The sequence below is a fragment of the Fusarium venenatum genome, assembly GCF_020744135.1.
Source record: "Fusarium venenatum strain MPI-CAGE-CH-0201 chromosome Unknown EDB82scaffold_4, whole genome shotgun sequence".
Lineage (NCBI taxonomy): Eukaryota > Fungi > Ascomycota > Sordariomycetes > Hypocreales > Nectriaceae > Fusarium > Fusarium venenatum.
The window spans coordinates 4,446,647-4,460,952 of record NW_027072132.1 but is presented as its reverse complement, the minus strand read 5'-3'; the positions used below and the strand labels follow the sequence as shown (position 1 = coordinate 4,460,952).

The following is a 14,306-nucleotide window of genomic DNA, read 5'->3' as shown; positions in this document are numbered from 1 at the left end:
GAGCAGTCGGGGTGCAAAGAACAGAGTAGAAGCGTTGGAGATCGTTCTGGGAAGGGCAGCTCACGAGGTTTCCAAGAATTATGAACGTATGGATATCTCAGGGAGGCGGATATTTTGTCCGACCCCCGCGAATCGTGTTAGGACATTTGTATCAGAGGAGCTTATCGCGAGACGGATGGCAAATCTCTAAAGTTGGAGGCCAAGATAACCAGAGGTACGCATACGTAGATATCATTACTGAAACAAGATACAAATGCTGTTTCGCCGTAACATCGAATGTTTGGCGGGAGCAAGTCGCTTGTTGCTGGATGGTTGAAGATCAATTGCAGGGAGAGTGAAGTCGGGTGTAAAGTGGGTGGTAGCCTGTATGTAGGTGGGTGGTCAGAAATTACCTCCGAATACCTGCCCCATCGTTTTTCGTAATCATCGATCAATGTCTATTTCCTGGTGGAGGGGTTTTCAGAGCGTCTCATTCTGGTTTTAATGTAAGAATCGAATGATTCACACGTAGAATCCAAGGAAATTCGAAGCCTTCCAGGAATTTGTAAATGGTTGAATCAAACCACATGTTTCGGCATTTCTTAATATCTTCTATTGTGATAGAAGTTGCATCCATGTCACCTGAAAGCAAAGTTCCGGTGTGCCGTTTCGCGTCGCAGTTTGCAGGAGTCTTGAAGCCAAATGCCTTGGTTGACCAAGGCCGATGACAGGCACAAATCAAGATCAGCGACAACCGAACCGAAGCCACTGAAAGAAAAACAAGACTATTCTTTCCGCGGCACTAGTACACGAGCCAGTTGCCCTGTTTTCTTTCCATGAGTTTGGACCGTCATTGGCTTGACCGTCCTCGTCTAGCCCCCGCACTGGGAGTCTGGGCGCAAGCGAGGTGACAGTTGTAGGTGTCAGTCTATCAAGTCTTACGAGCGCCACCCTTGAACGGCTGTTGTTTGCAGTGTCCCGTCGGTTGGTGGACGAGGCAAGACCAGGTGTTTACCGGGAAAAAGGGGTTCATCTATAATTCGCTCACACTCATGGTGTTGCGCTAGTCGAGCCCGTTAGAGGAGGTCCCTGCTTTGTTTTTTTGGACCCGATGGTCTCTGATCCCTATACTTCTCCAGCGACTTGGGAATCGGAGCAATGGGGGCTCGATCTGACCTTCTAGCTCTTGCATCCTCGTCCCAACCTGGCAATTCCTCACTCAACCCTTCTTTTCGCCGCCTTGCGATACCGCTACTACACACCGGGACTCGGGTGTGCCCTGGTAGTCTGATTTGTGGCTCTGGCTCTGGCTCTGGCTGGACCTGGCGGGCATGCTTCATGTCGAAGTTGGTTGTTGCTGGGCCCTGAATACCTTCTTCTTTCTCTGCCCACTGCCACTGCCACCATGAAGATTTGCCTCCCAGACTTCCACCCTTAAACAGACTGCTCTGTTAAGTATCCTTCGACGACGGTATTTCCCACTTGTGGCTTGTTTACCCTTTTTACTCTTTTGACCTGACCCTGAGCTTCCTCTGGCTTCCCATCCTATCCAAACCGTCCACACCACATTCAACTATTCTAGACCTCTTTTTCTCCCCTCTCTGCCGCCTTGGAACGGTCGCTTCTCTCTTGATTCCTCACACCCTGTCGATTTGAGTAGGTACCACCTGAGTGCCACCCTGAGCGACCCTGGTTTACATATATCGGCCGTTGGAATACTGGACTCCACCACTTCTTCTCTTTTTCAAGAACAAACACCTCCTCAGTCTTTGAAAGCTTGTTTGGCTTTACTGCTTGGTAAAGCTCCCACTCTTCCTTACGGCATTCCCGACCACGACGACCTGACCTGATCGGTATCACCAATCACTCTACACGAATTAAAGCTACGAATTAAAGCTACGAATCGCCAGCACAACAACCTTGCACACGATTCGGTATTTGAAAAACAAGAAATTTCCAATAATAACTTGCTCATCAAGTCTGCGACACATCCGATTATCCCCCTACAAGATTTTGGTCACATACGCGACGACTCGATTGCAAGGTTTTGGCATCTTGCGATCCATTGATTCTGGTCACTAAATCCAACAAACTTACCAACTATATTGAGACAACCGGAGCATCGTCACTGAAACGATTGCAATTCACGAGTGGATACGACATTTTTGCGGCCAAGAGCTGATTGCGGAGAGTCAGCTCTAATTCCGACTAATTGAGAACTGCGACATCAAAATATCAGCATACGGGAAATCTCTCCATCAAAGAATTGCTCAGTCGGATCAAAACTGGGGATTTGATAAAATTAAATTTCAGGGTCTTAATTGCTTTGACGTGAATTTTAGCAAAGGTGAGTGTCCCAAAAACACCCGGCATTGTTCCCCTTTGAGACTGTGTAACTGGCCTGCCATCATCTTTCGTCATTTGGCGCTGAAGCATCGATCGATCGATCGCTTGTCGCCCAACAGCCAATAGAAGCTCTTCTCCGCCATTTGCGAGAACCTTCGTTGCTCATACCCGGCATCATTGTTGAGTTATGTTAATGAACGGATTGTGCTAATAAGTCCCCTGACGTCCAGGCTCTTAGCTCGCTACAAGGTGCTTCCAGGCCCTACGTCACGGATTGTCAGACACTGGCGTTTATACCAGAACACAGCTCGGCGGCCGTCTTCTACGATATGCCAACTGCCTCTCATTTCGGGAAATGCTAGATTGCCAATCATCAATATTTCAAACCTGAAGCATATGAAAGACAATGCCACTTAACCAAGATATATCTCAAGGAACGCAACCGCCGCCGTCTTGTTCCAAGACTGGCCACCCGCTCCCCCGACGAACATCCCCAGCCAACTCGGTCACTCTTCGCCATCACCGATTAGCACGTGATGCATCACTCAAGGCCAGTCAGGGCTCAGGGCCCACTGCCAAGACGACGACAACATCGCCTCGGCGTGATTCAACGGGCGATAGCAATGAGACCGGCCAAAGCGACCCTAACACATGGTTTGATCAATCGAACCAGAACCCAACTGCCACATTCGACAGTAATGTTATGGAAGGTAAATGATCATCTAAAAAAATAGAAAAGGAACGAGCAGCACATTAACTTGGTGGACAGTCGACCCCCCTTTCTTCCAAAAAGAATCCGACTCCTCAAACGAAGACAAACCCTACTACAATCATCATCAACTCGCACCCCCTAAACTTACAACAGCACACAGCAGCAGTGCAGATGATTACCGAAGTGTTATCGATGACCTCACGGTAGAAATCCAGAAGCTCCGGGAGGAACTCAAACGTTACAAGAACACAGGTCCCGATATGCTTCGAAAGGAGAAACTTTTCGAGATCAAGTGCCATGGACTGCCAAAGAAGAAGAAGAGGGAACTCGAGGCCACACTCCGAGATTTTGCAGCAAGTCTTGATGGATCCCCTGATACATCGTCATCACAGAACAAGAAGAAATCCCGCCATGCAAACCGCGATAATATGTACTCCGGTTCTGGATCCAAGCATGCATCTTCATCATCAGGATCCAACTTTCGCCCAGCCGACTCAGCGTATGCTTCTATGTCCACCGGTGCCAAGTCGTCAGGAACTTCTTTGAGCCGTCCCAGCATGGGCTCGCAAGCAAAGTCGTCAGAGGCAGTCGAGAGTTATCTTCGGGATATTCCCGAGGGTTTATACCCGCGACACATGATCATGACGGAGAAGGAGAGAAAGAAGCTTGTTGTTCGTCGACTAGAACAGTTATTCACAGGCAAGATCGGCGGACGACACGTGGTGAAGAAGCAACCCGTACAGCCTAGTGGTGGATCTGCTGCTCTAGCGCATGTTGTTGCGGACACACAACCAAATGTTATTAACACCTCAAACTCCTCTATCCACGAACCTCCGACACTGCAAACAAGCGGCAAAGAGCCTACAAGAGAGGCCCGAATTCTATCTACCGAACAGCAACCCGGTCACTCTGGTAAAAAGAGTCGATCTGCTGATAATGGCTCTGCGTCGAACTCGAATGGGGATAACACTGAGTCTGGTGGTAACGGCAACAGCACGGGTTCAGGCACAAACCCCTCCCCTCCAATGACAACCTTGCCCGAACAACGGCCCACACGACCCCGTGATTTAGACCCAGACCGTGCCCAAGTACCTGCTGAAAACATGGATTACATCCGTCATCTTGGCTTAGTGCCACCGGAATTGCTAGCAGAACAGCATAACCATGATGTTCATCCTGATGCTGAGGGATGGGTCTACCTGAACTTGCTGTGCAATTTGGCTCAGCTCCATATGATCAACGTCACCTCTGATTTTGTTCGCTCTGCTGTGACTGGCATGAGCACCAAGTTCCAGTTATCACCCGATGGCCGAAAAATTCGATGGCGTGGTGGAACAGAGGGAACAAGGTTTAGCAGCGACAGTTCCGGATACAACTCTCAGAAGAGCCCATCAACAGATGATACGGAAGGCGGGTCCGAGAGTAAGCGCAAACGTCAGAAGACAGGTCGCTCTACAGGCGATGAGTTTCAGTCAGGAAGCTCCAGCAAGAACGGCCTCAAGTACGACCCACAGCTGTGTGCTCCTTCTGAAAGTTTTCACTACAAGCCTTTGTTTGCGCAACAAGATTCTTCAGGCGGCCAGACCTCGCTCGATGAGACTGTCTCCTCGTTTGGCCCTCCTGAGGAAAGTAACGTTGGCGAATCGAAATGGGGATTTAGTGGTTCCGGTGCGTCCAGCCGTAGGAAGCGCCGTCATGATGGCGCCATAATCTACTACAGCGGTGCTCCGTTCTGTACAGACTTGTCTGGGGACCCCGGTGATATGTCACCCACCACACAAATGCGAGCGGCTGGTCAAACCCAAACGGATAAGGATACTTTCAAGGTTCCCCTGTCGCCTCTCCGACGAACAGACTCTGGATCGTTTCTCAACTACCGACCATTGACTGACCGCGGGATTCTCCCGACCCAAGCGACTACAGCTATGGATATCGATAGTGAGGACCCGCCAAGCCTTACAGATGATACCGATGATGCAAGCGAAATTGATTTGGACTTCACTTGGAGCGATAACCCCCAATATATGCAGCATTACCCCCTTGAGCCTTGGGGTTTAGGCGGGGTCCTGCCTGAAGATCACTTCATGGTAGTTGTCTCCACGAAAAGATCGAAACAAGATGAACTGTCCTCAGTTCAGGTGGCTAGTGGAAGGATTGGTGAAGCCACGGATGCCGTCGTCCGTCGCTTGGCAACTATGTCAACCTCGTCTCCAATCTCAGGCGGTCTAAAACCTTGGCCACCTACGGGTCCCCTCCCTGTCGAGATTGAATACATGTCAGGTCGCATCAAGCGACTGACACCAGTCTCGTTGCCACCTCCTGCGATTTTCTTCCCACCATTTAGTCCCAGCGAGTCTACCGTAGACGACGATGATGATATCTCGGATGATTTCGATACATCTTCGTCGCTGAGGGACCTTATGGGACAGCGAACATTACAGCATCAGTCGGATGGTTACCCTGATGGCGTTGATCTCAGCAGTGGTGACGAAGAAGGTGACGAACCCGATGACTCGCCTAATCAGAACATCTATGCGACCAGCCGAGATCCAAAGGCGCTGCCAAACCGTCCTCGACAAGCTGCCCGCCGTACCAGTAGTGCTGCTGCGGCTGCCGGCACTGCTCGGGGTGCAAGCAAGAGTCACAGTGGAAATCCGGCGTTATCCCGTGATGATAGTTCCGTCGCTACTGCGGGCGCGGCGGAGAGTGGTTACAGCAGCAGTAACGAGAGTCCCTGATTCTACGTTGATCCAATATGTTTGTAACATATTATTATTCTGCATTTCACGATTTTTACTTGGGGTTTAGGTTTAATATAGAATGAAAAAAACCGGGTTTCTTCACATATTTCTATACGGTCAGGGAACAAATTTGAATCTCTGTTTTCAAGGGAAGGTTGCATAAGTCGCATTTAGCTTGGCGTTTAGAGAGGAAGGGTCATGATTCCCTGGGTACTCTTTTTATGAGATCAAAGGTTGCAATATAGCGTAGGCCTTGGTATGAATTCTTTTTCTGAAACATATTTGTTCCAGGTTGTCAAGATACCAAATTTACAGTTTCCTCCTCGTTCACTATTTGTGTTGCCTACTTCGCCATTCACCGTCATACTATACATGCCTGAAGCATTACAAAGGTGGGTGCAGTGTGGCTGGATTCCGTCTGCCTTAAGCCAATGAAGCCTCAAAGATTGGCCTTGTTAGTTCAACTTCAAGTATTAAGCAACTTAGGGCGTAGTGAACGTATGATGTGGTGAACTTCCACAAGAACACGCATAAGACACTGTTATCGTGTCACGTGAGCAGACACTTACTTGTTCAGTCCCGAACTGACGTGATACGCGACGTATCAATCTCATCATCACGAAACAGGATGTATTTTTCAACGACTTTTGTATTGACTCTCATTGGATCACTTCTGTGTGTTCCATGTGAAGCTGAGGCTGTAAACAATGTTGCTATTATTGGTCCGTACATTGATTCACGACAGGACAGGCTTTAGACCAACTCCCTTGGCATGCTTCCCAAGGCGTTAACGGTCAGCTCTGTTCATGAGAACTGACATATACTAACCTTTTGATGTAGGAGCTGGCGCTGCTGGATCATCAGCGGCATTCCACTTACGGAAATATGCTCTAGAAGAGAATATTGCTATCAATATTACCGTTTTTGAAAAGACGGACCGTGTAGGAGGTCGTTCATTGACGGTCCCTGCCTACAACGACCCTTCTCTACCTATTGAGCTGGGCGCATCAATCTTCGTTGGCGCCAATCGCATCCTTGTCAATTCAAGCAGGCAATTCCAGCTCCCATTAAGCCAGCCTCACCGGCTAGAAAAGGACGACCTGACAGCCATATGGGATGGTGTCGACTTCGTCTTCCAGACCACTGAGGGGTCCTGGGGAGGGTGGGATCTCGCCAAGATGTTTTGGAGATATGGTCTCTCACCATATAGGGTTAAAAAGCTTGTAGATAGTATGATTGGAGAGTTCCTCAAGCTCTATGAAGACCCATACTTTCCTTTCAAGTCGTTGTCGCAAAGAGCAGAGCAGTTGGGCTTGAACCGGTTTACAAGTCTTACAGGAGAGCAGGTCTTGAAAAACGCTGTAAGTATGTTATCCTTGATTACAAATTCCCAATAACTAATAGTGTAGAACATTGATCCTCGTTTCGCCCGTGAGATCTTGCAGGTTGCCACGCGAGTCAACTATGCCTCCAACCTGGCTTACATCCATGGATTGGAGACCCTGGTTCGTAGAGACGTTCTTATTCACCAGCTCTAAGACTAAATGAAATAGGTTTCATTGGCCACGGATAATGCCATGTCTGTCGAAACAGGTAATTGGCGTATCTTTGACGAGATGATATTGGACAGTGGAGCCACTGTATACCACAACGTGACCGTGGCCTCCATCGAAAAGTCCAAGACAAAGACACAGCCATCATCCTCATCAAAATACATTATCGCAACTAGAGATGCCCACTCAAAGGACGACACTAACGAACATTATGGCGTGGAGTTCGATAATATTATTATCGCCAACCCCTGGCAGTTCAGCAACATCAAGGCGGGAGAGGGTGTTCTGGATCGTGCAATCGACGAGATTCCATACACCAAACTTCACGTTACACTATTTGCATCGCCTTTAGAGCTGAACCCCGAGTTCTTTGGCCTGAAGCCCGGTAGCAAGGCACCCGCCACGGTTTACACGACCTTGGCTGAGGGCGAAGAAGCAGGACAAGGGGCCGATGGTGTTGGCCGTACCGGTTTTTACTCAATCAGCACCTTGAAATACATCACCAACCCCAAAACTGGACAGAAGGAGCGCGTCTATAAGATCTTCTCGCCCAAAGCCGTCACCGCGGAGTTCCTTACCCGCATTTTGGGGACCGAGGTTCCTGAACCGGTTGTCTCTGGTAAGGAACAGAACGAGGACATCTCGTGGTATTATCCTCACTGGTTCTACGCTTATCCCATCGAGCTACCTCGTGTTACATTTGAGGACCCTGTTATTGGTAATGGTGTCTATTACACTTCCGGTATTGAAAGCTTCATATCATGTATGGAGACCAGTGCTTTCATGGGTAGGAATGTGGCTCGACTGGCGGTTGACCATTTTGCTGGGATCTCTCACCCAGATGAACCCTTAGTTGTGGTTGATAAGAAAGGGCCATCGGGAAAAGACGTGGAAGGCATCAAAGTGCAGGCTGAAGGTGAGCTCTAACGGCAATGAGTACCTACCTTTCTATGGTTCACTACTTCATTTCTTGTTTTTCTACCATCATTTGAGCGTGTCTGCTGTAGCCTCAGAGTCGTTCATTATACAAAACCATATGTGAGATATGACAGGCAAATTGCATGACAGCTTCTTTTGAGAAATCATTTTGTTTGATGTCTAAATCTTGTTGAACTGACAACGGAAATGAAGCAATCCCCACATCTGAAACAATACTACATTAGCCTCTTTAATTCGCGTGAAAGAAAACATAGACATGAACGGGTGAGGAAGCGGTGGATTTCCGTGCAAACCGATCTAGTATTTTTGACACCCAGTTCTCTGTGGCGCACGTTAGTTGTGGCAAAAAGGACCCCTCCTTCACCCCTCCAACCAAGGTTAAGAACAAAGTACACAAAGAGAAAAAAACAGCCTGGCGTGAACAGTCTCTCAACTGTACTTCCTTCCTTGTTATGACGCAGCTTGTTACCTTCACAGACGCTCTAGCTTGCTCTTGCCCCAAACTGTTGGCCTAGTCAAATCTGACGTTAGGTGTTGTCACAACTGTACTTTCCCTTCGTGCTGTCACAAGACAAGCAGAAGACTAAAAGAAAGAGCCAGTAGCGAACGGGAAGGAGCGACCCTGCCTGATCCTACCCGCTTCTGCCCTGTGTCTTATCGTCACGTCACAGCTTTTTATTAGTTCATAGTGCGGCGATAGTATCGTCGTCTTTCCATTTCTTCTTTCCTCCCTCTTCATTTCTGAAGTTAGGGAAATCGCATCAGCGCCATAGCTTCTGATTAAGAGCCAACGTCCACCCACGCATCACGCACTTACGCCCACCTCTTTCCCTTTTTCTTTCTTCTGCCTTCAGAAGCCAGGATCAGCATGTTCGCCCTACGAGGAAGTAAGTGACTGCCCCGCATCATCCCTACCCTTCGCCTATAACCAACAACTGCACTTTCAGCATAAAGTGCAGGATCGGCCGACTGCTTGGTGTTTCATATTTTTACTTTCCGATTCATTGCATCATCTCAGTCAAATTATATCACGACTAATCTTTTCCTTTTTCTTCCAGTCGGCAAGCTCATCTTCGGTTCAAGCGCACAGGAAACCCTGATCGAGCTGCCTCAAGGCCAACTCTACCTCGTTCGACCTCTATCGCCCAAGGGCTACTCCGAACTCATCTTCAGAGATTCCGCCATCCGAATCCGTCGCACCAACCAAGAATTCCAATACCAGCTCGTCGTACAGCGTGTTTTTGAAGAAGGCGAGGCAGAACTCCTTGCTGAGGAGGAAGGCGAAGACGCAGAAATCGACGCTCTTGCATCCGAGAAGGACGAAAAGACCTTCCTGCTAGACGAAGCTTTGTCGTTCCGTTTCGAGATCCGAGAAACTGGTGACAAGGTTCTTGCCTGGAAGGATCTTAGCGGCGATACTGGCGACCTGTTTCAGTTTGTTTGCGACTCCTCTGTCACATCAGCGCAAGTACAGCAGTTTGTGAGAGTCGCTCAAGAGTGCCAGTACGAACGCAAGTACCGCAAGCCCAACTCCACTGCTACAGAGGCCGACCTCCAGCAATTTGAGTTTGAAGAGGAAGATCCTATCCCACCTGCGAGCCCACTTCATAGTCCTACACTCGCTCGATCTATCGAGTCTGTCGACGACATGTTGTCCAAGAATGCCGCCAACTCTGCTGTGAAGCGTGCCCCAGAGGTTGTTCGGGAAGTTGTCCCCGAGCAGGAGATTGAGCCACAAGTCTTAACTGGACCCGATGCCAACAACCCACCTGAAGCCATAGAGATCTATGCTGCTGTCACGGCAGAGCTTCATGTATTTGACCCTCAGCCTGGACATTTTGCCCTTGTCGACGACTCCATCATTGCCCAGGTCTCGGAGGTTGGAAAGTGGGAGTACTGGCTTCAGATCGAGTCCGGTGATAAAGCTTACCTGGGTACTCCTGTCGTCGCAGACTTCAACCCCGTATTCGATTTTGAATACCTCTCCTTCGTCTTCAACCACTTCAGCAACGATGGGACCGCGCGATCCTGGCTACTTCGGTTCAAGGATCAGCCTACCCTTGAAAAGTTCCAAGAAGCAATCATGCAAGCCATTTGGGAAAGGCTTAACGAGACCAAGTGGCAAAAAATGCAAGACAAGGAACGTGAATACGTTCTCGATGCCTTTGGTGATTTAACAATGGAAGACGCCCCCGAGACCGAGGAGGAGGAAGAAGAGGAGGAAGAGGAAGAAGAGCTCGACGATGATCGTGCCCGAGACGAAGAATACGACAGCGATGAGGAAAACGACAGCAGCTTTCCCAAGAATGCAGATGGCGAGGTCAACTCCCAGCTGGCAGTCGGCTACAAGCACGATCGCTCTTTTGTTGTCCGCGGATCTAAGATCGGTGTATTCAAGCACACGCCTAATAATCACCTCGAATTCTCCACCAACATTTCCAAGGTCACCACTCCATCGGGTAAATTGATGAATCCCAAGAAGGTTATGTTGCATAGCGAGGATCGCGACCTTATTTTGCAAAACGAAATAGATCCGAACAAGCTTTACCGCATGGATCTAGAATACGGGAAGGTTGTTGACGAATGGCATGTGCACGATGATATTCCCGTTGTCACATTTGCGCCTGAGAACAAGTTTGCGCAAATGACGTCTGAACAGACCTTCCTGGGTGTTTCAAACAACGCGTTGTACCGCGTTGATCCTCGACTGTCTGGAAACAAACTTGTAGATGCCGATATGAAGCAATACGCATCCAAGAACGACTTCTCAGCTCTTGCGACCACCGAAAAGGGCTACATCGCTGTCGCCAGCAACAAAGGAGATATCAGACTGTTTGATCGTCTTGGTATTCGAGCCAAGACCCAACTTCCTGCTTTGGGTGATCCGATCTCTGGCATCGATGTCTCTGCTGATGGTCGTTGGATTTTGGGAACTACCAAGAACTACATCCTCCTTGTTGACGCTCAGCAAAAGTCTGGCAAGAATGAAGGCAAGCTTGGATTTGAGAAGGCATTCGCGGCCACTGACAAGCCTCATCCTCGACGTCTTGCATTGACTCCCGAGCATGTTGCTCAATTCTACCACGAAACTGGCAAGCCTGTTGACTTCACGCCTGCCAAGTTCAATACTGGAGAGGGCGCCGAAGAAACAAGTATTATCACTGCCACAGGCCCGTACATTATCGAATGGAACTTAAAGCGCATCCTCCGAGGCATGAAGGCATCGTACAAGATCAAGCGTTATGAAGAAGAGGTCAAGGCTGACGACTTTAAATTTGGCTCAGACAAGAACGTCATTGTCGCTCTGCCTAATGAGGTCAACATGGTGGCGAAGCAGAGCCTCAAGAAGCCAACCCGTGAAAGCATTGTTGGCAATATTCGGCTTGGTGGCTCGCACAGGGGTTCGGGGCGTATTGGGAACCATGAGAGCGGTAGATACAAGTTAGGCAAAGATGACATCGTCAATGCCCCCTATTGAGTGGATTGGTAAGAAGTTACGAGTACACACGCGGTCAGCATTTCAGATTAAGGGGGATTCCTGTGTGGTGACATGACTTAGTCGGGAGATCTGATCAAAGGAGTTTTGTGGAATTTTTGGGATTTGTAAGACATGAAGTGGTTTGAGCCTTCATGCTTCTTTATTTTAGATACCAGCTGCCGATGCTTAAGCATCACAAACAATTCAGTTTATGTTCTTCGGACTGCTCTCAGGATCATATACTGAAACAAATACTGATAGGCTGCATGAGCATTACGGACCAGCATACTGACATTAGAAAATCGTAGCATTATTTGGGGCCAACACGTTGTTCACGTCGGGCAAAGAGTCAATAACAGACGATTCTAGAGGTGCACTAGTGAGCCAACAACATAGTCGACCGTGAATTGGAAAGCGACAAAGCCGCTTGGATTTTTATAAAAAAAAGAATAGACTTCAAGGAAATCCCAAATCATGACCGCTTAAACCCAAACACGTTAACCCTTCCTTTCATACTCATGCCCCGTTTAACGACTTTTATTGAGAAGGCTCTTCGCTCGTCTCGGTTTCATCCTTCTCGTTACCTGGCAACAGTTCATCCACCTTCTTCTCGAGTCCAGTAACAATTTGCTGTGCCTTCTGCTCCAAACCAATCACTGCACCCGAGACATTGCGAAGAGTCTTGGGTTGAGAACCTTCAGCACTAAGGCGGGTCATCTCGGCAACGAAGCTGGCACCCCACCAAGCACTTGTATACTTGAAGACATAACGCTCGAGTTTCTTGTAGTTGGCCTCGCGCTGTTCAGGGCTCATTGTGACGGCGTCATGTAGGGCGTTGGCAAGCTCCTCTGTGTTCCAGGGGTTGACAATCAAACTACCATTAAGAGACTGAGCAGCGCCCGTGAATTCACTGAGAATCATAACACCGTGGTTCTTTTGTTGTGTTGCGATATACTCATAAGAAACAAGGTTCATGCCATCACGGGTGGATGAAACAAGACAGACGTCGGAAACAGCATATAGTGCAGTGAGCTCATCGAAGTTGACAGATTGGTGAAGGAAGTGGATAGGCATAAACTCAATGGTACCGAACTTTCCGTTGATGCGGCCAACCAGCTCGTTGACAACAGCACGAAGATTCTGGTACTCCTCGACGTCTTGTCGTGAAGGTACAGCGACCTGAACCAAGACGATCTTACCAATCCATTCCGGGTGCTCGGTAAGGAATACCTCAAGAGCGTGGAGCTTCTGAGGAACGCCCTTGATATAATCCAATCGATCGACACCAACAACAAGCTTGACGCCCTCAAACTTGCGGCTAAGAGCAGCGATTCGCTCCTGCACCTTTGGTTTCTTCAGGCCTTCGACGAAGTTATCGGGATCGATTCCGATAGGGAAGGCACCGACGGTCACAAAACGGCCGTTCCAGTCAACGCCGTTTGGTGTCGTGGGGCACTCGAGGATGCGAGAACAACTGCTAAGGAAGTGACGAGCGTAGTCGTATGTGTGGAAGCCGATGAGATCGCAGTCTAAGAGACCAGTGAGGAGTGCCTCTCGTACAGGCAAGATTCGGTAGATTTCACTGCTGGGGAATGGTGTGTGAAGAAAGAAACCAATCTTGACGTTCTTCTTTGATTCGCCAATTTCCTCACGAAGCATCTGAGGAAGCAGCATCAGATGGTAGTCATGGACCCAAATAAGGTCACCGTCCTGAACATCTTTGATAACAGTTTTGGCGAAGAGGCGGTTGACCTCCTGGTATGCAGCCCATGCGGATTCGTCGAATGTGATCTCACCAGGGTGGTAATGGAATAGAGGCCAGAGGATCGAGTCTGGAGATATTTCGTTAGAAAGGCATGGCTAAGTGGCAAGGAGCTTGTGGTTCTTACTTGAGAAACCGTTGTAATGTCTGTCTGCAAGCTCATCGTCGATAAAAACAGGGTGTGCGCCGTACTCGTCTTTTAGTCGTTGCTTCATACCATCGACTTCGTTGTCGGGGACCTCGAGACCAGGCCAACCATACCACTGAAAGCTAGTGGTTTTACTGAGACCGCTTAGTCCAGTAACCAGACCACCAGAGGACATGGAGAATGAATAGCTCCCATCTTCAGATCGCTTAATGGTGATGGGCAAACGGTTGGAAAGCAGTAACAGACGGCCTGGGGCGGCGTTGCCATTCTCTCCGACGGTCTCTGGCATTCTGATTGTGTTTGACGAAAGGTCTTGAAGATGAACTTCGAAGGTGAAAAGATCAAAGAGAGAGAAATTGAAAGAATGAGAAAAGGATCAGGTTTGGTGTGATCGGTCTCGTCTCGTCGCGGCTCTTGTTCGATGGTCGATTCGATGCGATGGTCTGTGGAGGGGCAGGGAATTGACCTGGCAGCTGGCGCAACGCCGAGAGGCGTAGATCCCCAGTAGACAGTGGGGTTAGATTTAGCGTAAGGAGCTTTGGGTTGTTGAGTAGCGGAACGATGACGCTATTGCGCGTGAGGTCAGTCGATTAATTGGAGAAAAGCGTGGTAAGCGGATACTGTCAAGTACCTACTTGAAGAACAAGG

At 48.8% G+C, this 14,306-nt stretch overlaps 5 protein-coding genes across 5 annotated transcripts; 3 read left to right on the top strand and 2 right to left on the bottom strand.

Annotated features, from left to right (window-relative positions):
• Positions 1 to 1,055: 1,055 nt before the first annotated feature.
• EDB82DRAFT_480628 (uncharacterized protein) lies at positions 1,056 to 2,102 on the bottom strand (the record flags this gene model as incomplete). Its single annotated transcript, XM_065608142.1, has 4 exons — positions 1,056 to 1,427; positions 1,477 to 1,524; positions 1,621 to 1,825; positions 2,077 to 2,102. 4 exons carry the CDS (start codon positions 2,100 to 2,102, stop codon positions 1,056 to 1,058), a joined length of 651 nt encoding a protein of 216 aa, XP_065463429.1.
• Positions 2,103 to 2,731: 629 nt separating this feature from the next.
• EDB82DRAFT_480627 (frequency clock protein) lies at positions 2,732 to 5,775 on the top strand (the record flags this gene model as incomplete). Its single annotated transcript, XM_065608141.1, has 2 exons — positions 2,732 to 3,035; positions 3,095 to 5,775. The coding sequence occupies 2 exons, from the start codon at positions 2,732 to 2,734 to the stop codon at positions 5,773 to 5,775; spliced, it is 2,985 nt and encodes a 994-aa protein (XP_065463428.1).
• Positions 5,776 to 6,371: 596 nt separating this feature from the next.
• Positions 6,372 to 8,483, top strand: EDB82DRAFT_515466 (Prenylcysteine lyase-domain-containing protein). The gene is made up of 4 exons (XM_065608987.1): positions 6,372 to 6,500; positions 6,619 to 7,139; positions 7,188 to 7,283; positions 7,332 to 8,483. The coding sequence occupies exons 1-4, from the start codon at positions 6,407 to 6,409 to the stop codon at positions 8,256 to 8,258; spliced, it is 1,638 nt and encodes a 545-aa protein (XP_065463427.1). The 5' UTR covers positions 6,372 to 6,406; the 3' UTR covers positions 8,259 to 8,483.
• A 449-nt stretch (positions 8,484 to 8,932) lies between these two features.
• On the top strand, positions 8,933 to 12,046 carry EDB82DRAFT_326169 (VID27 cytoplasmic protein-domain-containing protein). Its single transcript, XM_025738523.2, has 2 exons — positions 8,933 to 9,157; positions 9,329 to 12,046. Exons 1-2 carry the CDS (start codon positions 9,139 to 9,141, stop codon positions 11,746 to 11,748), a joined length of 2,439 nt encoding a protein of 812 aa, XP_025593275.1. The 5' UTR covers positions 8,933 to 9,138; the 3' UTR covers positions 11,749 to 12,046.
• Positions 12,047 to 12,285: 239 nt separating this feature from the next.
• Positions 12,286 to 13,947, bottom strand: EDB82DRAFT_480624 (glycosyl transferase; the record flags this gene model as incomplete). Its single annotated transcript, XM_025738522.1, has 2 exons — positions 12,286 to 13,580; positions 13,638 to 13,947. The coding sequence occupies 2 exons, from the start codon at positions 13,945 to 13,947 to the stop codon at positions 12,286 to 12,288; spliced, it is 1,605 nt and encodes a 534-aa protein (XP_025593274.1).
• Positions 13,948 to 14,306: the final 359 nt, after the last annotated feature.

Excerpts from the sequence above, each read along its gene's own strand:
- EDB82DRAFT_515466 (XM_065608987.1), top strand. The coding sequence starts at position 6,407 with ATGTATTTTTCAACGACTTTTGTATTGACTCTCATTGGATCACTTCTG. Across the intron at positions 6,501-6,618 it reads AAACAATGTTGCTATTATTG|GAGCTGGCGCTGCTGGATCA; the intron begins GTCCGTACATTG and ends CTTTTGATGTAG. Across the intron at positions 7,140-7,187 it reads AGCAGGTCTTGAAAAACGCT|AACATTGATCCTCGTTTCGC; the intron begins GTAAGTATGTTA and ends CTAATAGTGTAG.